At 53.1% G+C, this 26,281-nt stretch overlaps 1 protein-coding gene across 1 annotated transcript in view; it reads right to left on the bottom strand.

Annotated features, from left to right (window-relative positions):
- Positions 1 to 1,777, bottom strand: part of LOC116820283 (uncharacterized) — a 13,315-nt gene extending 11,538 nt beyond the window's left edge. Inside the window, exon 1 of the mRNA XM_075073334.1 lies at positions 1,531 to 1,777. Within this exon, the coding sequence (XP_074929435.1) occupies positions 1,531 to 1,777 (247 nt within the window). The remainder of the gene's footprint in view (positions 1 to 1,530) is intronic.
- Positions 1,778 to 26,281: the final 24,504 nt, after the last annotated feature.

Raw genomic sequence — 26,281 nt, 5'->3', positions numbered from 1 at the left:
GGCTGCATTGCCCCATCTCCCCCTCCCCCATAGCTGCATTGGCCATCTCCCTCCCCATGGCTGCATTGCCCCATCTCCCCCCCTCCCCTGCCCCATGGCTGCATTGGCCCATGTTCCCTTCCCCATGGCTGCATTCCCCATCTCCCCCACCCCGTGCCTGCATTGCCCCATCTCCCCCGCCCCATGGCTGCATTGCCCCATCTCCCCCTCCCCCATGGCTGCATTGGCCATCTCCCCCCCTCTCCCCCTCCCATGGCTTCATTGCCCATCTCCCCCTCCCCTGCCCCATGGCTGCATTGCCTCATCTGCACCTCCCCCATGGCTGCATTGGCCATCTTCCCCTCCCCTGCCCTGTGGCTGCATTGCCCATCTCCCCCTCCCCTGCCCCATGGCTGCATTGCCTATTTAATTTTAAAAACAGCAAAAAATTATCCACCTCCCTTTCCATGTCTTATAAAAAGTCTTGAAGTTTAAATCTCAGTGTGATAGAGATGTTTGCTTTGATCTGCTTAGCTCTTGGATGTCCAGGGGCCCCGGGCTGCTGGCCCCAGGCTGCCTGGGGTCCCTAGGGACAGCTCTGTCCGTTATTTGGGAATTTTTTCCCGAGAACCCCCTGTAACATTTCGTGAACCCCCAGGGATTCACGAACCCCAGTTTGGGAACCACTGCCCCTAGCTGAAGGGCTGTGTAAATCTGTGGGCTCCAGGAGTGTGATACAACGGCGCAATTCAGGAGCTCCATGCTTGGTTCCTGCATTTGTAGCCCTGATACCTCAGGAGCAACCAAGACAGCTGCTCAGTGGTGTGGAGGCCACGGAGCCCCTACGGAAGAAGCCCTGAAGAAACTGGGTCTGCTGAAGAGAAACCAAAGCCGTCCCAGCAGGCTAGGCCACCAGCGAGCTGGCGTGCGGAGCAGCGAGGCAGGTCAGCGCTTTGGCCCACCCTGTGCAGCCCCCGACTGTGCGTAAGGTGAATGCCGCAGGACAGGCGCGCCCTCCGTCAGATCTGATTACCAGGCAGCTTGAAAGAAACTTGCACTCAGCCAACTGTGATCTGAAAACACTGACGCTTTCATGTATCAGCCACTCAACGGTCTCCTGCTGCCCTCTCCTGGAGACTTCTCTCCTGCGTGGGGCCAGAGCCACCCTGCGACCCTGGGTACACCGCCCAGCCCGTGGCAATGAGCCTCCTACCCCCACACATCAGAGCCTGAGCCGCAGCCTCCAAGTCCCACCTGCACGGCATGGTTCAGAGTGGTAGCCCCAGCCCTGCCGATCCGAGTCTCTCGGCCAGGGCTAGGAGCCCAGAGGCACTGCCACAGGCCATGTAGCCAAGGGCAGGCCCCGCACAGACCCAGAGCCAGCTCTGCGCCCCCCCCACCTCCATCAGGGCTGAGACGACGCTGAAGCAAGGTTCATTTCCCGGCTCCTCGAAGCTTTGAGCTAGGGCTGTCATTTCCGCCAGAGCAGCTCTGCCCTGCTCTCCGCCCTGCAGCCCGCTGAGGAACCGTTCTCGCTAGGCACCCTCTCACGGTCCATCTCTCTCTGAGCATCTCTCACTAATCGGCCTGCATTGAAAGGCGTGAAGGCAGGATCATCCTCTGAAAGCTGAAGCTCTGCAATTCCCCTCGCCTCCAAGACCAGGAACGCCAGCCCTGAGACCTGTAAAGACAGCAGCACCCTGTGGAAGATCTGTATAGAAACCAGGACTGACCCTCTCAGGAGCAGGCCCTGATGGTTCCTGGACAGGAGACGCTCTGACTGCACCAGGAATAGCATGAGTAACGGTGCATGGGCTGGGCCCTAGGGACATGCTCCATGTATGGCCTGACCTGCCTCGCCTCGTGGCCTGGGCCTCCCTGCCCAGCCCCGCTGCAGGCACCTGGGTACATCTCCCTGTGCTGCCTCACCCTGCTTCCCAGGGCCAGCTCCGCCAGTCATAGAATCATCGAATATCAGGATTGGAAGGGACCTCAGGAGGTGTCTAGTCCAACCCCCTGCTCAGAGCAGGACCAACCCCAACTAAATCATCCCAGCCAGGGCTTTGTCAAGCCTGACCTTAAACACCTCTAAGGAAGGAGATTCCACCACCTCCCTAGGGAACCCATCCCAGTGCTTCACCACCCTCCTAGTGAAAAAGTTTTTTCCTAATATCCTAACTTACTCCCCCACTGCAACGTGAGGACCATTGCTCTTGTTCTTGTATTCAGGCACCACTGAGAAACAGTCTAGATCCATCCTTATTGAACCACCTTTCCGTAGCTGAAGCAGCTCTCACATCTCCCCCTCAATTCTTCTCTTCGCAGGACTCAACAATCCCAGTTCCTCAGCTTCTCAAAGTCTGTGCTCCAGCCCTAAGCATTTTTGTTGCCTCGTGGACTTTTTCGTTTTTTCACACATCCATGCCAGTCACTGCAGGCAGAGAGTGGGAGGGGGCTGCGGGAGAGGGAGGAGCGAGACGGCGGGTCTGCAGGAGGCTGGAGGGGGGCGGGGCGGTTAGAGCGAGGAAAGGAGACAGGAGGGCTGGGGGCAGCTGGAGCAGAGGAGAGGGTTGGGCTGGGGCAGAGGGGAGGAAGGAGACAGGGGGCTGGGGGCAGCTGGAGGCAGAGGGGGAGGGGGGCTGAGGGAGGAAGAGAGGTGGGGGGTCTAGGGGCAGAGACAGCATCAGTTAACCCAAATGGTAACACCTGCAACTCCAGAAGTCCCAAATCAGCAAGGCAGACTGATTTTTTCTCTGCTTCCCCGACTTGGGGGATCTGCCAATACCCCTGCCCCATCACCACGCTCCCACACTCTATGCTGGGACAAGCTGCGGCCCTTCAGCACTGAATTCGTGGACCAATGTGTCAGTCAGACCCAGCTTACTGAAAAAGAGCTGCTGGTGACATTGCATTAACCCTTTGCGCATTAGTGTGGTATGGCCAGGCCATGGGGTCACCAGCGCAAGGAGTGACTGACTTCCAGCCCTCCACAGCGCAGCGCAGCATCTTCCTGGCAGCCTGAGGACTGGGATTGGCCTTTAACCGCATTCTGTGCACTTTGAGACGCAGCCTTGCTGTGGTAGGTACTGTCCATAACCCTTTCTGCAGTCCCGGCAGGCCCGTCCCATGAACTCTGCATTCTGTGCCTGTTCCCAGGGCTCCCTGGGAATGGTGCTTCGCAGGTGTTTCGCTCACACCAATCTTTCTGTGCCACCTGGCTCTCTGGGACGTGGCCCTAAAGCACTTCACATATTCAGCCACTGATTCTCCTTCTGCTTTAGGGCCACCTCCCTGGAGTCGTTAATAAGCTCCAGAGGACTCCACTGTGATATTATCTGGTTAAAATAGGACCATATGGATCATTGTTGCAACCAATGTTATATATTTGCAACAAATTTTGTACAAAATGTGGCATGTAAGATGTCTATGGAGAAGTTATGATTATGCTATCTGTATCATTTTCGTATTTCAGGTTATGAATATTGGCTCCAAACCTGGATTTCAAATGTCTGCTGCTGCGGTAACCCCCACAGGATAGTTAGACAGCACATCTTGGAGGCACTATTCAAATTAAGAGGCTCATCAAGAAACACTTAACTGACAATGGACCATAGGAGATGCCCATCTACACTGAATGGACTGTCCTGCAAGTGCTGTTTGGGGTATAGTTAATGGTTTCTACTGTGTCCAAACCTTCATGTGTGGACATGTGACCTACCCATACAACTCCAAACACTATCTTATCAGTTGTAATTTTCACTAGCTGTGCTGAGGGCTTTGTTTGAAACAATGGGTTTTCCTCCAGATGACTGAAGATATAAAAGGCTCTGGAAACTCCTCCATTTTGCCTCTTTTCTGCTCCAATCTCTGGACTATGAACCTATATTAATGGAAGCATTTTAACCAAGGAATTGAGAACCTTCCAGTGATTTGAAAGCAGCCAGAGACTTGACTTAGGTCAGCAGTTTATTCCATCACTGCTACAAGCCTGAACCAAGAACTTCGCAATTATTATATATATTTGATCCCTTTAACCAATTTTAACTCTCATCTTTCTTTCTTTCCATGAATAAACCTTTAGATTCTAAAGAATTGGCATCAGCGTGATTTTTGGGTAAGATCTAAGTTGAAATATTGACCTGGGTGTGTAGCTGGTCCTTTGTGATCAGAAGAACCTTTTAGTTGAAGAGATTGCTTGTAAAGAACCACTCGTCTCTGAATCCAGTGTTTTTGGCGGTAAAACAAGGACTGGGATGCCTAGGGAAACTACTTTTCTGACTGCTTGTTAGCCAGTATGGTGAAACAGACGTTTACATTTGTGGCTGGCTTGGTGTATCCTATGGGGGACTGACCACCACTCTTGGGGTGTTTCTGCCCTGTTTCTCAGCAGTTTGCAATTGTTTTACTCCACACATAGACTCGTAGAACTTGAAGGGACCTCAGGAGGTCTCTAGTCCAGTCCCTTGCACTCAAGAAAGGGCGAAGTATTACCTAGACCAGGCCTGCACAACATGCGGCCCGTGGGGGTGAGTAGGTGGTCTCACTGTGCGACCCATGGGGGTTGAGTAGGCAAGCGACAGGTGAGGGAGGGGGGCTGAAGAGGCGAGTTAGTGGTGGGGGGTGAGGAGGCAAGCCAGGGAGGGGTGGGGGGCTGAGGAGGCGAGCGGCAGGGCAGTGGCGGGGCGCAGGTGGTTGGCGGCGGGAAGGGGGGCTGAGGAGGCGAGTGGGCAGGCGGGCAGTGGCAGGGGCTGATTAGGCGATCCGGAGGGGTGCGGGGAGTTGACAAGGCAAGTGAGCAGGCACTGGGGGTGGGAGGGCAGGTGAGGCCAGGGAGTGGGGGCTGAGGAGGCGAGCGCGGCGGCAGTGGCAGGGGCTGTGGAGGCAAGCAAGGAGTCAGTGGCTGACGTGTTCTACTGATCTGGTCTGGCTCCCAGCCCCTCTCCAAGGGTTGCAGCTGTCTGGAGGTGCTGCCTTCCACGCCTTCCTCAGTCACACCTCATTCATTCAACAGGGCCATTGATTACAAAGTGCGGGGGGGGGGAGATCTTATTCTACGTCTAGTAAAAAGATATTTTTCTTTTACCTTAATTATAGTACCTTGGGGCTGGCTATTACATATTACCAAGGTTCAATACTACTGTTATGCTGGGGCAGCGCTGGGGAAGGAGGGTTTATTTCCGTGGGGTGGGCGGTGCTGAAGGGGAGTATTTCAGGGGGGCTGGGCAGTGCTGGGGGGGTGTTGTGTTTTGGGTGGGGAGTTTGGCAGCGCTGGGGGTCGGGGTCGGTGGGGGTGTTGGCCCTCAGCTGTTTTCTTTGGAGTAATATGGCCCTCGCTGTTTTACGAGTTGTGCAGGCCTGACCTAGACCATCCTGGATGTTCTCCATTACTCACAAAAGTAGCTGGTACACGAAGGCTGACCCATAATCTGATGGGATTTCTTTCGGAAAGCCCAGCTGCTGAATATGGAGAACAATGAATCTGCAATTGTTCTGGCCTCCACAGGCTCAGTGGTTCGAGCATTGGCCTGCTAAACCCAGGGTTGTGAGTTTAATCCTTGAGGGGACCATTTGGGGATCTAGGGCAAAAATCTGTCTAGGGATTGGTCCTGCTTTGAGCAGGGGGTGGGACTAGATGACCTCTTGAGGTCCCTTCCAACCCTGATATCCTATGATTGATTTGATAAAGCTGTGATGGGATCCTCGGGGTGCAGCCTGGGACTGCGGGACCGCTGTGCCCCCTTAACTCTCTCCAGCCTGGGCTGTCTCTCACAATGCCTTGCTAGTGACAAGCAGCAAGCCCCTCCAGGCCCTGTTACCACTCAGTACAACAGCATGTGGAGCCCCACACCCAGCTACATTGCATGAATGCTCCCAGAGCCACTCCTGAATCACACATGGAAAGGCACCAGCCAAATCCCCCCAGCTCCCAGCACTGTACCCCAAGAATATACCATCTTGCACTGCTCAAGATGGGCAGTTCCAATTTATTAATTGGTTCGCCATTTCATTAATGGAAAATGGACAGACGCCAGCCTTTAAAAAACCTGAGCAGATTTACCAAACTTCAGGCAAACTCACTGGTAAAGATAAACAGTCAAATTTATTGACTACAAAAGATAGCTTTTAAGTGATTATAAGCGATAGGCAAAAAGTCAGTCAGTTACCAAAATAAAATATAAGCACACAGTCTAAACTCTCACCCCTATTAGATGGGGCAACATCTAGATGAAGCAGTTTCTCACCCCACTGGATCTTACAGTCCTTAATATACAGGTTTGTCCCTTAAACCTGGGCCAGCCTCCTCTGCTGGAGTCTTCAGTCATCTGAGTGTCTTGGTTGCTTGCAGCATAGGTGGGGGCAGGAGACAGGAAAAGCCTGGGGCCCCTGTGCTCTGTTTTATACCCTCAGTCCCCTGTGCTGCACAACACAAGTCCAGGCATGTCTGGGGGTATTGCTGAGTGTCCAGGCAAAGTTGAGTAATTCCCCTGCTGTGGCCTCATGCAGGTGAGTCATCGCATTGTAGCTCCCTTGCTGGACAATGGCTGGTGGTCTGTTCAACACCCTCCCAAGCGGGTGGTTCTCTCCCATGTCATTGTCTCTGGAGAGCCAGTATCTGGGCACCTCCCAAACCCACAGCATATTTTCGTGAAAACCATACCGCATAATTCTTATAATTTCATATGCATTGATGATACACATCTATGGATAGAACAGGGGTCGGCAACCTATGGCACGCGTGCCAAAGACGGCACATGAGCCAATTTTTAATGGCATGCTGGAGCCTCCCGGGACTTCAGCATGCCATTAAAAATCCTGCCAGCCTGGCCTGCTCTCCTCTGCTCCCCCCGCGGGGGCAGGGAGCAGAAGCATAGCCGTGCGCACGGGGTGGGCAAATGGCCCCACTCTCCTGGCACGGCAAGCCGCGGGGTCCGCACTCCCGGGTTGGAACGCTGGGCTGAGCGCAGCAAGCTGGCTGGACCCTCCTCCGCCTTCTCCCCTCCCCTGGAGCCCGGCTGCCGTGTGCAGGGCTCTGGGGGTTGGGGCTGAGCGCTCCCGAGGGCCGCGTGTGGCTCCGCGGGGAGGCAGACATGCTCCCTGCTCAACTGGAGCCATGCCGCCCTGCGCGCAGCGCTCTGAGGGCTGGGGCTGTGGTCTCCCACGGGCCAGTGTGTCTGGCTCTGCGTGGAGCCTCAAGGTAAAGGGCCCAAGACTGGGGGGGTTGGATAAGGGGTGGGGGCTGTCAGGGGACAGGGAGCAGGGTGGGTTGGTGTTGGATGTGGGGGTGGGATCCCAAGGGGTTGCTAGGGGTGGGGGTCTCTGGAGGGGGTGAGGTCAGGGGAGCTGGGGGTTGGATGGGCATGGGAGTCCGGGGTCTGTTAGGGGGTGGCGGTGGTCAGGGGAGAAGGAAGCTGGGGAGGTGTATGAGTTGGGATTTCTGGGGGTCTGTCAGGAGCAGGGTTGTGGAAGGGTTGGGCAGGCAAGAGAGTGAGGCGGGGATGGATGGGTCGGAGTTCTGGGGTCCTGACAGGGGGGCGGGGTAGGCAGTGGATATGGGGCCAGTAAAAAGGCGAGATCAGTGGGTCTGTGTTACGGCGGAATTGGGGTGTGGATAGGGCAGGGCAGCAAGGGGCAGGTGGGGTAGGGTCCAGTCCCAGGGACAAGAACAGGGAGGGTTTAGATAGGGATGGTGTCCATGGGGGCAGTTGGGGGCAGAGGTCCCAGAAGGGGGTAGTCAGGGACAAGGAGCAGCAAGGTTGGGAGTTTCTAAGGGGGCAGTATGAGACATCAGACGATGCAGTTCGCGCTCTCCACACATCAGGCATCCTAGGCCGCAGATCGGCCCAGTTCCCCCGGTAGACCGCCAACCACCGCGCGGCATCAAGCCCTCAGACTCATCCGCCATCCGCGCACCCAGCCCTCACCCTGAGCCCTGACCCCCCCACACACACAGCCCCACACCACGCCCTCTGCCCTGAGCCCTGTACCTCCCTCATACACACCCAGCCCTCTGCTTGACTCCTTCACCCCGCCCCCACACACACAACCTTAGCCCTGACTCTGGCACCCCCACCCATACCTAGCCCCCCCTTTGCCCCGACTCCAGCCCGCCCCCAGCCCTCTGGGTCCTGGCCCCGCACAGCCTGCTGCTGATCTGGGGTTCTGACTGATGGACCCTTGCCAGCCGGGGTCCCGGCCACAGGCCCCGCTCAGCCCGCTGCCAGCCTAGGTGAACAGAACCCCAGACCAGCAGCGGGCTGAGTGGGCCGGCAGCGTAAGATCAACATTTTAATTTAATTTTAAATGAAGCTTCTTAAACATTTTGAAAACCTTGTTTATCTTACAATACAACACTAGTTTAGTTATATAATATATAGACATAGAGAGAGACCTTCTAAAAATGTTAAAATGTATGATCGGCACACGAAACCTTAAATGAGAGTGAATAAATGAAGACTCGGCACAGCACTTCTGAAAGGTTGCCGACCCCTGGGATAGAAAAATGACTTTCAGCAGATCATAACCTTTCCCCTGATACCTCACAGGCCTGCTTTATAGGCAAGGTCACAATTATATGTAAATGAGGGCTATGGGGGTTACAGGGTTCTCCCACAAGGTACAGAATGTCCCAACTGCTTCCAGAAATCTGGTGGCAAAACGCACCTCCACCAATATAGATCTTTTCCCTTTTCAGGAAGGCCTGGATCATGGCCTGATGATAGCCCTGGCAACCCAAGAAACACATCACTGACTCCTGGTAACGGCTGTATGGGGCTTCAGAGAGACCTGCACTGATTTTTTGCTTTTGCCACATGTCCCAAGTAAGTTGGGCAGCGTTCCTGCACTTTGGGCTGGATGTTTGGCCAAGACTGGATTTCCTTAGTCCCTCATGTGCTCTCTGCATTCCCAGGGAGCAGCAAACGGGCAATCGTGGCCAACCAGAAGCTACACACGAGGCTTTGAGGGCACTATTAGTTGTCTGTTGGGTTCCCCTGGACACCTGTTTTTCCCCAACCTGGACATCCCTGACCATTCTGTCCCCTTCGATACAGGGCCTCCCCCTATTTTCTCTCTCTGGGCCTCACCAAGGATGTTCTCAGTCCCTTACTTTGTCCAAGGAGGCAGCTGCACTTTGCTCGCCTGCAAACTCCACCTGACTTCTGCCCACTGAGAGCCCCTCACGTGAAGGGGCTGCTGCCTCGTCCTGCTCCCTGGGGTATATCAGACTCTCTGGTACTGAGGGTGCTGAGATCTCCCCTCACCCTCTCCAGGGTTTAGTCTGAGGACATTCTGCGCTATTTCCAGCCCAAGGCACTGATCTCAGATCATTCCCCAGCAACATGGCTGCAGAGACGTTAGTGGGAACTCCCGCCTTCAAAGGACCTTTGCACCCTTCCCACTCTAGCTCTGAGTGAGCGGAAGCACCGTGGTACCTCCCGATAGCCCAGCATGGGGTGCCGGGGTCAGAGTGCACCGAGGGCAGGGCCGGCTTTAGGCCGATTTGCCCGATTCCCAGGAATCGGGCCCCCCGCATAAGAGGGCCCCATGCCTTAGACACTTTTTTTTTTTTAAACTTATCCCGGGTCCCTGGCTGCGATCTGCTCCGGGGTCTTCAGTGGTCCCGCTCCCTTGAGCGAAGTGCGGGCGGGAGCGTGGCAAGCCCCGCGGCCCCGGCTGGAGCCCCGGCTGGAACGCTGCAAGCCCTGTGGCCCCACTCTCCCGCCTGGAGCTCCGGCTGGAGTGTGGCAAGCCTCGCGGCCCCGCTTTTCCGGCTGGAGCTCCGGCCGGAGCACGGCTCTCCTGGCTGGAGCTCCGGGCCCTTTAAATAGCCTCCAGAGCCCTGGGGTAGTGAGGGGCTCCAGGGGCTATTTAAAGGGCCAGGGCTCCAGCTGCCTCTGCCTGCCCCGTCCTTTAAATAGCCGCCAGAGCCCCGCCACCCCCATGCATTCCCCAGGGCTCCCGCGGCTATTTAAAAGGTCCAGGGTGGGGTAGAAGCTGGGGAGCCCCGGGCCCTATAAATAGCCCCCAAAGCCCTGGGATAGCAGGGAGCTTGGGGGCTACTTAAAGGGCTGAGGCTCCAACTGCCTCTGCTGCACCCCCTGCCCTGCCCACACCAGCCCTGTCCCCCCTGCCTGCAGCCAGCTCTGCACCCCCTGCTCACAGCCAGTCCCTGCCAAACCCCCTGCCCTGTCTCCAGTCAACCCCTGCCACACACCCCTGTGGCCCTGCCCAAAGCCAGCCAGCCCCACACACACTGCTGCCCGCACCAGCCCTGCACCCTCGCTCCAGTCAACCTCTGCGCACCCACCGCCGAAGCCAGCCAGTCCCGCACTCCTGTCCCATGCCCTGCCATCCCCTGCTGCATCCCCTGCGCCGCTGCCTGAACCACCACCGCACACACCTCCATGTTTCAGTGAGCCCTGCCCCCTTGCCCGCCAGCCAGCCCCATGTCGCACTGCTGCCCCTCAGTTCCAGGACAGTAACCTGGAACCCTCTGCCCCTCTGAGGTTGGCAGCAACAAGGGCCGGGTTCACAGTATAACAGGGGTTCCGTTTAGTAAGGCAATTATAACCGGCTCGAGCCCCCACCCAGTTGACCTGGGACGACTTACAATAGCACACTCTCTGGGTGGCCTCTAGAGGCAATACTATCCCCTCCGCAAGCACGGAGTCTGAGCTGTAGCGAAAATCTTTTTTAAATAAAGGAAGGAATTCAATGCGACATCCCCTTTTGGAGAAAACACAACAAACAGAGTTTATAAGAACACAACATAAACAAAAAACCACAGCCAAAGTACCATTGGGCAATGTTCCTTTTCCCTTAGGGATTAAAACTATGTCCAATCACTCCAAAGTCCACATAACCCAAAAGTCTCTGGTCAGTGGCCACCTCCAGATTCAACGAGTCTATCTGTAGAGGTCCCTCCCCCCCCAGCCTGGGTGAAGGGCACCCTTACGTGGTCCAGCGCCAACTGCCGGCTCTCCATGGGTTCTGCTTCCGCCTTCTCCAATGAACTGCTCCTCTTACCAGCCGCTCCCACTCTGCTCCCTCCAGCCGTCCGCACATAACTGTCCGCTTCACCAGCTGCCTCCATGAGCTGCTCCAGTTGTCCCAAGCAAACTGCTCGCTCCGCTCGCTCCGTGGGCAACCGTCCAACCCGTCTCCATCAGCTACTCCAGCTTACTGCTCAGCCACTTCCGCTCCACCATGCTGTCCCCGTGGTCCTCTCCAGGCCATCTCCACCAAACTGCTCCATCGCGCCAGTTGCTCTGTTCTGCAGTATATGCTTCAGCTCCCCCACTAGTTAGCAAAGTACTCAGTGCTCCCAGCCTCAGTAATTTCAGCTCTTTCGTAGTTCAACCTATGATCTCAGCACAATAAGTAGGGGAGCCCCAGTGCTAGTGCACGCATTAGCCGCCATAAGTGAGTTCAGCTCAGTAACCTGTATTTAGATTCTTGTAGGGAATAAAAATCACCTCGACATTCCACAAGTGAGAGATAGGAGGGGGGAACTGGTGCATCTGGCTCCACAAAGGAAAGACTGCAACCACCAGGCAACAGAATACCTGTCCCCCCAACCTCTTTCCTCTTCACTGGGTTTTGGAACCATGTCCCTTGTCTAGCAAGTACTAGCAAGTACCACCCAACTGAGGTTGAGTCATCTCTGTCACAAAGCAGTCCCACAGCTCCCCATTCACACAATCAAGGTGACAAACTTTTTTTCTTTCCTCCTGCCCCAATAACAAAGAAATTGGGGATCCCAGAGCTGTTAAAATCACCATCCCAAGCTGCTGTGGGGTTATGCTAAGTGGGGGGGTGGATACCAATGCAAATCTTTCCACACCCTTTGAAATTCTTGGAATTCTTTCCACACTCCCTACAATTCACCATCAGATGTCAGGGTAGCGCTCATCCTGACTCTGCTTACACCCGCACACCTGCTTCGGGGGCAGGGAGCAGTGGGGACCCACACCTGTGAAATGGCAGTCATTAATAACCAATCAACAGCATATATGATGCAATGTACATAACATATCATTGTATTATTTATATAGTTATGGAAAGTACACAATACATGAAAGAAATGAAAGGCTTTTTTTCCACTTTTTTTTTTAAGGCATCCCTGCCAGGGCCCCTCAGAAAATGTTCAAATTGGGCCCCACACTTCCTAAAGCCGGTCCTGACCAAGGGGTTGTGCTCATGTTTGTCACATGCCAGACCCGTATGTGTTCCTGCGCCTTATCCTGCAGCCTAGCCGAGACAGGGTCCCACTGGCGCAGGGTCTGGTTGTTGCTCTCGGAACTGTTGTAGAGCTCTGGGGAGCTGGTAATTATGCTAATTTTATATTTTTTCTAAGCAGCTCACGATATGCACAGTGACTTGGAGTTACATGGTGTCCCGGGGTTCACTCACCAGACTGGCTCCCCCGCTGGTTATCTCAGGGGATTAGCTTGGCTAGCCAGTGTGCCCTCTCCTGGTGGTACCTTGCCACCACTGTCACCACGTGCAGACCCGCCTCAGTCCAAGTACTGCAGCATCCTCTCCCTGCCTCGGCCCTCCAGCTGTGTCACTGTCCGTGTTCCCCCTTCCGAGGGACGGAGCATCGCACTTCTAGTCCAGCCACTTCCCCGTGGCGAGCGGGAGGGACCCTACCAGCCCAGGGAGCCTGTGGGGCGCAGCCTCCTGCTCACCTCTTTTTCCTCTGTCTCTGCTGCTTCAACTTCCGCTGGTGCTGGTAGGTGCTTGACCCCCCTCTGCCCCTGGCCCTGCCTCTTCCACACCTCCTCCCCTAAGCGTGCCATGTGCCTGCTCCTCCCAGAGCTTGTCACGCCATGAAACAGCTGTCTTGCAGCAGCAGGCGTTGGGAGGTAGGCGGAGAAGCAGGAACATGGCGCACTCAGGGGAGGAGGTGGAGCCCCAGAGCTCCCACCGAGTTGGCACCTATGCCATCTTCGCCCTCTTGTCAGGGCCTCCAGCAGTCATCCAGGAGCTCCCCCACTCCCTGCTTGCAGCTGCTGTGTCTAAGGTACTGCCCTCTTGCAGCCTGCTAGGACCCCCGTCTTCTCCGCTTGGGACCCCAGCAACAGCAGGGCCTGCTCTGCCCTGTCCCTGCAGCTCCCTTTTATGTCAGCCTACTGGGTCCTGATTGGCTGCTCTGTTCAGCCTCTCTCTGATTGGCTGCTCCTTGCACAGCCTCCCTAGGCAGCTTTTAACCCTTTGCTTTCCAGTGTGGGGTGAACACCCCATCACACATTGTTATACCATTGATCACATAGGAACAGCTATTTCATAAGGGAGGCGGAGTTTGGGGGAGTTCAGAACTGACTATTCAGTTGGACAGTGGAACTAAAATTGATGTAGAAATTTGTTTTGGAAGGTGAAATAAACTGAAGGGAGGCTTTAGGAAGTGCAGAAGTTTTCACCAGCAGGACTAGTTTCCACCAAAAGCTTGACTGAGATTTGAGACTGACAGCGATGAACTTGTGGAGACTGCCAATAACGCAAGTGTTGGGGCTGGATGCTCCAGCTTGTTACTAGGGAGGCTGGGGAGACGTTGCATTTACAACGGGGGTACAGGGAGAATGTCAGAAGTCGTTTACCTGGGCCCTGCCCCCTCCTGCACTGTGCTGCTGCGGGAAGGAAAGGAGGCAGTGTTGGTGGCAGCAGCACAGTGCCGCGTGCTCCGGAAAGACCAAGCCACAGGGAGGCTGGGGTACGATGGGCTTTTTGTTCTAAGTGGAATAAGACTCCAGATGTAAAGTGTCCCTGTGTGGGAGTGTAATGTGAGCATCTGCCAGGTGTTCTCCAGGGAGCAGGTGGAGAGATCCCCAGGGCTCTGTAGGATGTGCAACAACTCCTCAGTGCAGGAGTGAGAGATTTGGAGGGCTTCAGTGGTCATTTGGTCTCCCTGGGAATCCCTCGGCCTGGAGCCAGGATGCCCTCTTGTGGCATGGCTTCAGCAGGGCGTCCAGTGACTAGCTGTGCCAGCCCTCGTGTCCCAGGGAGGGTGAGATCCCAGACCAGGCCATCACCATTAGGGCTCAGACGTGAGGAGTTGTAGAAATGCTGGGGATTAGGCCTCTCTGCCCCAGAGAATGGGTCAAGTGAGAGTTTTCTGTAAGACGCGGCGAATCCTGGGTGCACTCAGCTCCCCTCGGCGCTTTGCGTTTGCAGGCGTCTCACACTGCTCCTAGAACAGCATCGGGGGCAGTCTGGGAGCAGTGCCTAGGTTCACTGACATCACCCCAACTCAACACAGCATCTAGCAAGAGCAGGAGCCGCTGTGAGCACTGAACAGCGCCCGGCAGGGGCCATGTGACCTGAGCTGGGGAGGGACGGTGTCAGGGGCTGTCCTTTGGAGGGGCACAGGAGCTGCCAGCAGAGGTGGCAAAGGGGAGCAGGATGGAGCCCTTCACAGCTTGACTGATGCCACTGGCATGGCCAGGGTCAGCTGTGGCATAAGCCCTGACTCTGTGGGCTGCCTGAAGGACAGTCAGGTTCCGTAGCCTAGCAACTGGTCAATGTTCCCTTGCTCTGAGAAGGCTCCTGCGGGACCATGTCTCCCGGCAGGGGCCCATGGGGGAGGAGAAGTCTGGCTGGGCTGGATTCCCTGCAGGGAGCCGTGGAGAGAGACAGGGATCGCTGGTGCCAACAGCCAGTCTCAGAGCCTGGAAGGCCATGGGCCTGCCCCGCTGGAAGGGTGGGGTCCCTGGGGCTGGCCCACTAATGGGGTCACTCCCCCAGACACAGGCTGGAACGTAGCCCAGACTCTGCCAGAGGATCTTTGCCCTTAGGATTGGGTGCAGACACTGTTAGGAATCCAAAGAGAAGAAGGAGTCCTTGTGGCACCTTAGAGACTAACACATTTATTTGGGCATAAGATACATTTGTTAGTCTCTAAGGTGCCACAAGGACTCCTCGTTCTTTTTGCTGATACAGGCTAATACGGCTACCCCTCTGGAACCTGTTAGGAATCCAGGAGTCAGCACTCAGATCCTTTGTGATGACCGTGGCCTCTCTTCTCTGCTAGCTTTGATGGTGGAGATGGAGAGCCTGGACCTGCCGTAGGTGAGCGTTAGGGTTCTGTAGCGTATTGGTGTCATGGTGTGTGGGGGGAGTCAGGGCCTGCACCCCCCACTCCCTGCGATTCCCCAGGACTGTCAGCCAGCCAGTAACACAGGAGGGTTATTAGCCAACAGGAGCACAGTCCCAAGCAGGGCTTGTAGGTACAACCAGGACCTCTCAGCCGGGTCCCTCTGGGGTTCAGGGAGCTTAGACCCCAGACTTGGGGTTCCCTGCATCTTCCCAGCCAGCCCAAAACTGAAACCAAAAACCCCCTCCAGCAAGCTCTCTTCCTTTGTCCAGTTTCCTGGGCAAAGGTGTCGACTCGCCACACCCCGTGCCTGGCTCATGTTACAGGTTCAGGTACCATCCCTCAGCTAAAGTCACCCCCTGCTCCCCCATCCCCCATGCAGACAGCCCCAGTAAAACTAAACGACACTCCCAGGTCAGTCCACCCCGCTCCCCACTGTGTCACAATTGGTATTGCCAATCTGCCTGGGAGGTGAGAATGGCCAATAATTTACATGGTTCCTCCAGTGCTTCTGATGGGCCAAGGGCAGCGTGGCTGCTAGCCGGGCTTGGAACTCAGGAGACTTGAAGCGGTTAGTGGTACTGGAGCCTGTGTTACCACCTCAGCTGGAGAGGAGGAAGATCCAGAATGCACCATGCCACTCGCTGGCAACCCCGAGCATGCAGAGGCTGCCTGAGCTGTATTCAGCACTTGAAGCTGGATGACTTTGCTGCACCAAGCAGATGATGTGGCAGCAGTAGCAGTTTCAGCAGCTGGGGCGGAAGTGGGATGAGGACAAGGAAGAAGAGGAGGACTCCCAGCCACTGACAAAAGAGCAGCGCCGTTTCTGAGCTCGGGAACCTGGAGTTGACTGGTGGGAAAGAATCACTCCGTGGACCTGCGATGCCCAACAGTGGCACGAGAATTTCAAGGTGGCACAGGCAAACTTTTTGGAGCTCTGTGCCAAGCTAGCCCCGGTGCTGCAGCAGCAGTGTGCCGACACGCGCTGCCTCAGAGCCGCAGAGAAGAGAGTCACGTTGGCCCTCTGGGAGCTGGCACCCCAGAGTGCTATCAGTTGTAACGATGCTGCCTTTGCTTGGACACTTCTGAGAGTATCAGTTTAGGGCAAATTGCTCAGAGCAGGGCGGTCACAGCCCCAGGCAGGTGGTTCTCCACCTCTAAGGCACCAAACCATCCACTCAGAGAGGACTCTGGTCTCACCCCACTGACCAACCACAAGTCACACAAGCAATTCCCTTAGACACTCCCATTTCCCAGTATCACCCCCAGTCCCACCCGTCCTGGGGATGAACGGTTATGAAAACCAACACCCCTGTAAAAGGAAAAGGTTCTCTCGATCCCAAAGGACCAAGCCCCAGACCCAGGTCAATATACACATCAGATCTTACCCACAAATCACGCTGTTGCCAGTCCTTTAGAATCTAAAGGTTTATTCATAAAAAGAAAGAAATATAGATAAGAGCTAGAATTGGTTAAATGGAATCAATTCCATACAGCAGGGGCAGGCAACCTATGGCATGTGGGCCGAAGGCGGCACACAAGCTGATTTTCAGTGGCCCTCACACTGCCTGGGTCTGGCCACTGCCGAAGGGCCCGCAGTTATAATTAAAATGAAGCTTCTTGAACTTTAAAAACCTATATTCACTTTACATACAACAATAGTTAAGTTTACATATAGACTTATAGAAAGAGCCTTCTAAAAATGTTAAAATTATGACTGCGGAAACGTGAAACCTTAAATCAGAGTGACTAAATGAAGACTCGGCACACCACTTCTGAAAGTTTGCTGACCCCTGACATACAGTAATGGCAAAGTTCTTGGTTCAGGCTTGTAGCAGTGATGGAGTAAACTGCAGGTTTAAATCAAGTCTCTGGAACATCCCCAGCTGGGATGTGTCATCAGCCCTTTGTTCAGAGCTTCAGTTTGTAGCAAAGTTCCTCCAGAGGTTAGAAGCAGGATTGAAGACAAAGTGGAGGGATTTCCAGGGGCCTTTTATATTCTCTGCCCTGTGGAAGGGCACCTCTTTGTTCTTACTGTGGAACATCACAGCAGCAAGATGCAGCTTGAAGTCACATGGGCAAGTCACATGTCCATGCATGAGTCAGTTTGCAGGTAGCAGCCATGGCTCACATGCTACCTTTAATGTTCCCAGGAAGACTTCTCATGTGGATTGGAGTCTCCCAAGGTCCATTGTCAGTTAAATGTTTCTTGATTGGACATGTAGTGAGAATAGTCCTGTCTCAAGAAGCTGACCAAATGCTTCACTGAGGCCACTTAGAATTAAAATACAGTGAGATACAAGTACGTAGCCAATTGTGACGGAGCAGGGAGCGGGGTGGGTTTGACCTGGGAATGTGGCCGGGGAGTTACAGTGGGGATGGGAAGGAAGCTACCTGAGCTGTAAACTGAGCCAGGAGGGGGGTGGGGAGAAAGCTGCTGGAGGGATTTTTTAGGGTCAATTTTGGGCTGGGTGGTGCAATGCAGGGAACCTCAAGCTAGGGTCTAAGCTCCCTGAAGCCCCCAGAAGGACTTGATTGAGGGGTTCTGGTTGTACCTACAAGCCCTGCTTGGGACTGTGTTCCTGTCGTCTAATAAACCTTCTGTTTTACTGGCTGGCTGAGAGTCACTGTGAGTCCCAGGAAGAGGGGTGCAGGGCCGGACTCCCCCACACTCTGTGACACCAATATTCATAACTTAGATTACAAAAATGATACACTAATATAAATAGCATAATCATTACCAGCAAATCATAACCTTTTTATAGACACCTCACATAAAAACCTTTGTACAAGATTTGGTGCAACTCTATAACAGTGGTTGCATCGATCTACACAGTCACAGTTTATGTCACTAACCTCACACCAGTCCATAGCCAATCAACTGGGCGTGGGGAGATAAGTGGTTGGGGCTATTATACAGGTGTGTGATGCCATGGAAAAAGTACAGTCGCACTGGGCTGTGAAGGTACAGTCACACTGGGTTACGAACCTTGGTAATGCTCAGGAGATCATTAATGGGTTTGCCCACATGGGGTTCCCAGATTGTATTGAGGCAGTTCATAGAATCATAGAAGCTCAGGGTTGGAAGGGACCTCAGGAGGTATCTAGTCCAATCCCATGCTCAAAGCAGGACCAATCCCCAACTAAATCATCCCAGCCAGGGCTTTGTCAAGCTGGGCCTTAAAATCCTCTAAGGATGGAGATTCCACCACCTCCCTAGGGAACCCATTCCAGTGATTCACCACCCTCCTAGTGAAAAAGTTTTTCCTAATATCCAACCTAAACTTCCCCCACTGCAACTTGAGACCATTACTCCTTGTTCTGTCATCTGCCACTGCTGAGAACAGCCGAGCTCCATCCTCTTTGGAACGCCCCTTCAGGTAGTTGAAAGCAGCTATCAAATCCCCCTCACAGTTGATGGAACCGGTGTCCCTATCCGTTACCCACCACCAGCACCCAGGTACAGAACTTATCAACAGCAAGAAGTATTTCTCCAGGGTGCCTCCAGGGCTGGCTGATAGCTGCGGGAGGTTTGCAGCCATGACTGCGAGGTGGTCGGGAAGGGACTCTGCAGAATGTCGTTCTCTTTAGATTGATGAAGAAAGGACTGTTTGGCTCCAGGACATTAATGGAGTGAAGGTTGGGCTGGTGATTCTAGGAGTCCCAGTTTATCCTCTGATGCCCTGGCTCACAAAGCCATTCACAGCCTGCTTGGACAGAAGGAAGAACCATTTTAACTATCCCCTGAGCATTTGCAGAAAGGTGGTTGAGTGTGCACGCAGCCGTTTGAAAGGCAGCTGGCATGGTTTACGGAGCAGATTGGAAGCGGCAGGGAAAGAAATGTTCTGATCATTAGAAGTGTGTGTTGTATCTGCACAATATTTGTGTGAACATGGGGGGAAGCCTGAGCGCAGGATGGGAGGCCAAGGTGCAGAGACTTGCTCTGAGGTTCGAGCTGCTACAAGGCATCCACTGGAGAACATGAGCGCTGGTGGAAAGCTGTTGAATGCCTACGGAACATAGTTTGGGTCTCGTGCTGGAACATGTTAGCCCATGGAGGGGGGAAGTTAGGATGCAGCCCTCACAAGCACCGGGGTATAATGGGGGAAGGGGTGATGTTTAACATCCACTGTGTGCTTTTGTCAAAGTCTAGGAATTATTTCAGCTTTATGGCAAGAGTTTTCTGTGTTCCATGGAGCCCTGGCTCAGAATGGACGTACTGTGAATGGTTTTAGTAGGGGAGAACAATAAAAAAATAATAAATAAAGTTTTAATGAAACCAATGGAAAAAAAAAAGTCTTTGTATTTGGAAATACATTTAACTGACTATGCCTCTGAAGTAACCAGCTACACACAAACCTTTAACTACTGCAGCCAGGCAAACAAAGCTCAAAGTGTAACCATAAGAACATTTCAAATACCACAATTTGGGTTGGAGTGATGCACAAAGTCAAAGGCAAGTTCAGCCCTGGCCTCTGGCTCTTCTCACCTGTGGGGCGTGGACTGAGTCCCTCGGCTCAGGGGCATCACAGGGCTACAAAGCTGCACTGCCAGGGGCAAGGGTTCTCAGCTGGTGGTGGGATCTGAGAGGTAAATGGGAGCTGCTGGGAGCAACACAGTGGGGATACAGATGTTAGAAGTTGCTGCTCGTCCCAATAGCCGGCATTGTCCAGGGGCTGAAGGACAGGACAAGTCCTAAATTCCGCGACGGCAGGGCCTGCTGGCCTAGCAGGATTATGTTTTGCAGGAGGTCGTTCTGGCTCAGATAGCACCCAAGAGCTGCCTCTGCCTCTCTCTGCCTTTTGCCATGATCTCCTTCACTCTGGTAGTGCTGCTCTTGGCACTGCCATGATCCCCTAGGAGAGCTGCGTTTCATTCTCCCACTGGGTCCTCATGTACAGTCTCCACCTCTCAGCCAGCCTGGCTTTTCTCTGGGACTCTGCCAGGAGTTCTGCAAACATCTCCTCCCATATCTTGCTTTTTCTCCTCCTCCAGTTGGCCAGCCTGTCAGTGGGAGACGGAGGCCTGGCCTGGATGGTCTGGCACTTGCAGATGCTGTGGGAGCAGGGGAATAAGCCAATAGTAGCATATTGTTCATACCCAGACAAGTCAGGACAGCTTTTGTATGGGATCCACCAGGGCAAGAAGAATCCTTGGGGTTCATCTACACAGGTTCTGGGAGTCAGTCTCCCAGACCAGGTCCCCAGACTTGCACTAGCGGGTGTTGTGCCAGTGCTCGAAAACTAGCCGTGTAGCTGGTGCGTTTGCAGACAGCCTGGGCTGGGGCTCAGGCTTGAGCCCAAGCCACACATAAAAGTGCCATCTACACAGTTATTTTAGGAGCCCTGGCCTAAGCCCCGCTCACCTGGTCTGGGGGCCTGGCTGGGAGGCTTGCAGCCGCGGGTTGTGTAGATGGCCCCTCGTTTTCATTTCTCCCAAAGCACCAGGAAGGTGAGGCTGCAGCTCTGTAGACACGGTCAGCCCCTTCTCCTCCCTAAGCCTGTCACCGTGTAATTCTCATCCCACGCTGTGCACACAGCCCAGCCCTGAGTAACACCAGCCATGCTGCGAGTCCCGCACTCAGCCCAGTAACTAGGGATCCAGTCTTGAGCTGATGACTTCTAGTACAGGAGAGAGACTCCTCAGGAATGTGTTGTAAAGGGCACAGTAGGATAGTGGTCATTTCACCAGTGCTGAAGAGAGAGATCACCTCCCTTCTCCATCCAGCATGCCCCTGTGGACACACCTAAGGGCTGCGCTAGCTCGGGTTGTAAACCTTCTGATTGCAGAAAACGGAACACCCCTGCCCTGCCCTGCCCCGAGGCCCCGCCCCTTCCCCAAGGCCCCCCCCTACTCACTCTACCCCACACACACACACACCTCTCAGCACCCTCACTCACTAGCTCATTTTCACCAGCTGGGTCAGGGGTTTGGGTGCGGGATGGTGCGGCTCTGGGGTGGGGCCAGGGATGAGGAGTTTGGGGTGTAGGAGGGGGCTCTGGGCCAGGGCTGAGGGGTTCAGAGTGTGGGAGGGGGCTCCAGGCTGGGGCAGGAGGTTGGGGCATGGGAGGGGTTATGGGCTCCGGGCTGGGGCCAGAAATGAGGGGTTCAGAGTGCAGGAGCAGGCTCAGGGCTGGGGCAGGGGGGACGGGGTTCAGGCTCCAATCAGCGCTTACCTCAGGCAGCTCCCAGAAGCATCCGACATAGCTCTCTGGCTCCTAGGCATAGGGCAGCCAGGGGGCTCTGCGCACTGCCCGCATCCGCAGGCGCCACCCCCACAGCTTCCATTAACCGTGGTTCTCCCTCTCCTGTTCCCGGCCAATGGGAGCTGCGGAGCCAGTGCCTGGGGTGGAGGCAGTGCACAGAGCCCCCCGTGGCCACACCTCTGCCTAGGAGCCAGAGAGGCTTGCCAGCCGCTTCCAGGAGCCATGTGGAGCCAGCCACTGTGGCCAACCAGACTTTTGACCAGAGCCCCTTTCTGACTGGGCATTCTGGTTGAAAACCCTAGTGCTAGCCCAGCCCAGCATCACTCTGGGATCTCAAGTTCAGTAGGATTTGTACCATCGCCACTGTGTTCCAGGACATAGTCCCCAGTACTCTAGGTAGGATTGCAAGAGGGTGACTCACCTCCAGAGCATCCCTTCTGGTCAGCTGAGGTGTTGCGGGGCCTTTCTGTCAGTAGTGTTTTAACCTTTATGAGCTCAGTAACATTTGTAACAGGCAGGTCAGCCTAACCCTTGCAGGGGGACACGCTGGCCTCCGCCTGTGCACAGGTGTATATTCAATAAAGGTGCCTCAGGCTGTCTGATCAAATCACAGAGGTGGTCTTCTTTTCCCCGACAATTGTCTCCTCCACAATGTCATTTAGGTTTATTGTATTCCATGGAATCAGAGCAATGTTGGGCTGAAAGGATCTCAAGAGGTCATCAAGTCCAGCCCCCATGCTGGGGCAGGGCCATATAACCCTGGACCATCCCTGGCGGGGGGTTGTCCAACCTGTGCTCAAAACCCTCCAGTGACGGGGATCCCACAGCCTCCCCTGGAAGCCTATTGCAGAGCTTAGCTCCCCTGAGAGGGAGAAAGGGTTTCCGAATATCTACCCAAGATCTCCCTGGCTGAAGATTCAGCCCATCACTTCTTGTCCTGCCTTCCGTGGACATGGAGAACATTCAATCCCCATCCTCTTCAGAACAGCCCTTAAGAGACGTGAAGATTGTTCTCAGATCCCCCTCAGTCCTCATCTCTCCAGGCTAAACAGGCCCTGGTTTTAAACCTTTTCTCCCAGGGCAGGTTTTCTAAACCTTTCATCATTTGTGCTGCTCTCCCAAGATTGTCTCCAGTTTGTCCACATCTGCCCTACAGTGCAGCCCCCAGACCTGGACACAAACCCCCACTGAGGCCTCGCCAGTGTCCTGCTTTGCTCCGCAATCCCCTCCCATGTCTGACCTACGACACTCCTGTTAATACACCCCAGAATGATACTTATCTTTTCCACAAGGGCATCTGTCAAGGTTTTTTCCCCACTCTGAACTTTAGGGTACAGATGTGGGGACCTGCATGGACCCTTCTAAGCTTAATTACTAGCTTAGACACCTCACACAACAACCTTTGTACAATATTTGCTGCAAATATAGAACAGTGGTTGCAACAAGGATCTATATGGTTACAGATTATGTCAACAACATCACACACCTACCTTATAGTAATTTCATCCAGACCACATTTCCTTAGTTTGCTTATGAGAATGTAATGGGATACTGTGTCAAAACCTCACCTGCACATCTACCAATGTGATATATGCCATCATGTGCCAGCAATGCCCTTCTGCCATGTACCTTGGCCAAATCGGACAGTCTTTACGAAAAAGAATAAATGGACACAAATCAGATGTCAAGAATTAAAACATTTAAAAACCAGTCAGAGAACACTTCAATCTCCCTGGACACTCGATTACAGACCTAAATATTACAACAAAAAAACTTCAAAAACAGACTCCAATGAGAGACTGCTGAACTGGAATTAATTTGCAAACTGGACACCATTAAATTAGGCTTGAATAAAGACTGGGAAGAGAGAGTCACTGCACAAAGTAAAACTATTTCCCCAGTTTTATTCCTCCACACACACACACACTGTTCCTCACAACTTCTCTTCAGCTGCTGCAAATGGACCATTTCATTACCACTACAAAAGCTTTTTCTCTCTCAGATAATAGCTCACCTTAACTGATCACTTTCCTTATAGTGTGTATGGAAACACCATTGTTTCATGTTCTCCATGTATATATCTATCTTACTACTGTATTTTCCACGCATGCATCCAATGAAGTGGGTTTTAGCCATGAAAGCTTATTCTCAAATAAATGTGTTAGTCTCAAGGTGCCATAATTACTCCTGTTCTTTTTGTGGATACAGACTAACATAGTGTCATAAACAAATAGTTAAGAGTTAATAGAACAGAAGTACTTTATTTCTTTTGCCTGTAAAGGGTTAACAAGATTAGTAAGCCTGGCTGTCACCTGACCAGAGACCATCAGGGGACAGGATACTTCAAATCCGGAGGGAGGGAAGTTGGTGTGTGTGCTGTTAGTTTTGTTGTTGTTCTCTGTGGTTCTGAGAGTGACCAGACGTGCAATCAGGTTTCTCTCCAATCTCTCTGATACAGGCTCTCATCAGTTCAGAATAGTGAGTACTAGGTAGATAAGGCGAGTTAGGCTTATGTTTGTTTCTTTATTTGCAAATGTGCATTTGGCTGAGGAGATTCAAATTTGTATTTGCTGAAAGGATTTAATTTGTACTTGAATATTTAGGCTGGGAGGGTATTCCCAGTGTCTGTAGCTGAAAGACCTGTACGTATTTCATTTTAAATCTACAAAGATAATTTACTGTTTTTCTCTCTTAATTAAAAGTTTCTTGTTTAAGACCTGATTGTTTTTTTTATCTGGTGAGACCCCAGGGGACTGGGTCTGGATTCACCAGGAATTGGTGGGAGAAAAGAGGAAGGGGAGAGAAAGGCTAATTTCTCTCTGTGTTAGGATTACTGTGTCTCCAGGGAGAGTCTGGGAGGGAGAGAGAAGGGGGCGGGAAGGTGAATTTTCCTCTCTGTTTTAAGATTCAAGGTTTGAATCACAGTAACTCTCCAGGGTAACCCAGGGAGGGGAAGTCTGGAAGAGGCAACGGTGAGGGAAAGGGTTTATTCTTGTGTAAGATCCAGAGGCCTGCCTTGGGTCCCTGCCAACATGTGGGAAACAGAGGTAACCAGGCACTGGAATTCCTGGTTGGTGGCAGCGCTACAAGTACGAAGCTGGTAATTGAGCTTAGAGGAATTCATGCTGGTACCCCATCTTTTGGACGCTAAGGTTCAGAGTGGGGAATTATACCATGACACATGGCTGCTACTCTGAAACTAAAATCAAGATATATCACGTCTACAGCTTCCCCCCTCCACTAGGTCAGTAATCCTGTCCAAGAAGGAAATAGGTTAGTTTGGCATGATTTGTCCTTGATAGATCCATGAGCGTTGTTCCTTATAACCCTATTATTCTCTAGCTGCTTACAAATTGATTGTTTAACAATTTGTGCCACTAGTATCTTTCCAGATATCAAAGTTAGGCTGACCGGTCTGTAATTCCCCAGGTCCCCTTTGTTCCCCATTTTTAAAGACAGGTAATATGCCTACCCTTCTCCAGTCCTCTGGGATCTCTCCCGTCCTCCAGGAGTTCTCAGAGATAATTGCTAAGAGTTCAAGATTGTTCAGCTACTTCCTTAAGTACCCTCAGGTGAATTTCATCAGGCCCTGCTGGCACAAATACATCTAACTTCTCTAAATATGCTTTCACCTGTTCTGGCTTGCATTCCTTCCCCCTTGTTAATATTATTGTATTGAGTATCTGACCACCATTAACCTCCATCTCTTCTCATGACTTGTCCGTGTCTGCCACCAGCCCATCCCACTCTCTGGCTCCAGCCAGCCTTCACTCCCTGAAAGAGAGTCAGGTATTTGCTCTCCTTCCCGGTCAGCCCCCACCAGCCTCCCCCTGGCTTCACACCTGCTGCAGTTGTAGTGGGACAGGCCGATTGTGTCCAGGAGCTCTCATTAACCCTTAGCCCCTCTCTTGGGATCATTTGTCAGCCTGGAGAGAGAGATTTTTCTTCATGTTGTTCCCCAAATGGGCAAGTTGTGAGCACCCCATTTCATACCATGTGGGATGTATACGTTGGAGTCCCATGCTAACAGCTGCATTACCACTGCATTTCTTGAGTTTCTGTAAGTGCTTAGCTCCATGATTTCTTACCAGTAGAAGAACTTAACCCCAGCCCAGACCTTCCTGCCACATGTACATACCAGCATTAGTCCACTTCTTTGTCAGCAGAATACATCCTGTCTCTGCAGCCCTCCTCTAATGCTGGAGCTTCAGTCCTGCGAATGGTCCATGTGTCCAGTTCCCTGCCATGACAGGCTCTGCAGCTGTTGTCAAAAAGTGAAAAGGACAAGACCCCTTGGTCTCTGTCCAACATAGATACACTGCAGTACTGGGAAGCTTTGGGGTGGCCAGGAGCTGACAATGACAAAGACTCCTGTAATGGGAGCCATGTAAACTATACATAGCTGACTGGATGGATGGATGGATGGGAAGCAAAGGGACTGAACAGTGAATTGAGGAAAAGTATCTGCCTAACAATAATGTCACAACATGAAGCTTGAGCCATCGTAGGCTCTGTCTACACTAGCAATTTTGTTGGTCAGGGTGTGAAAAAAACAACCCCCTGACCAACCTAAGTTTCACAGACAAAGCACCGTTGTGGACAGTGTTATGTCAGCAGGAGAGCGTCTCCCACCAACATAGCTACTGCCACTCGTTGGGGTGGGTAAATTATGCTGGCGGGAGAGTTCTCTGTTTGTCAGAATACAGTGGCTATGCAGGAGACGTGACAGTGACATGGCTGCCGAGGTAAAGCAGTGTTGCTGTAAGGTCTTCAGTGTACACGGGTGACCCTAGAAACAGATGACAGACGAAGAAAAAAGCTTTATGCCTGGGGTTGTGCAGAGTGGAGCCAAATACAGGAAATCCAAAGAAATGCTCTTCTCTTACCTCACTTCATGGATTGGCATTGTCCATCGGGCTTTCTACCCCTCAAGGCTATGTCTTCTCTTCCTGGATTGCTTTGCTCTGTTTTCTGTATTGAACTGGTTTCAGAGTAGCAGCCATGT

This window comes from Chelonoidis abingdonii, chromosome 17 (genome assembly GCF_003597395.2).
Source record: "Chelonoidis abingdonii isolate Lonesome George chromosome 17, CheloAbing_2.0, whole genome shotgun sequence".
NCBI classification, from domain to species: domain Eukaryota; kingdom Metazoa; phylum Chordata; order Testudines; family Testudinidae; genus Chelonoidis; species Chelonoidis abingdonii.
The sequence above is the reverse complement of the archived record's forward strand: the minus strand, read 5'-3'. Positions and strand labels throughout refer to the sequence as shown.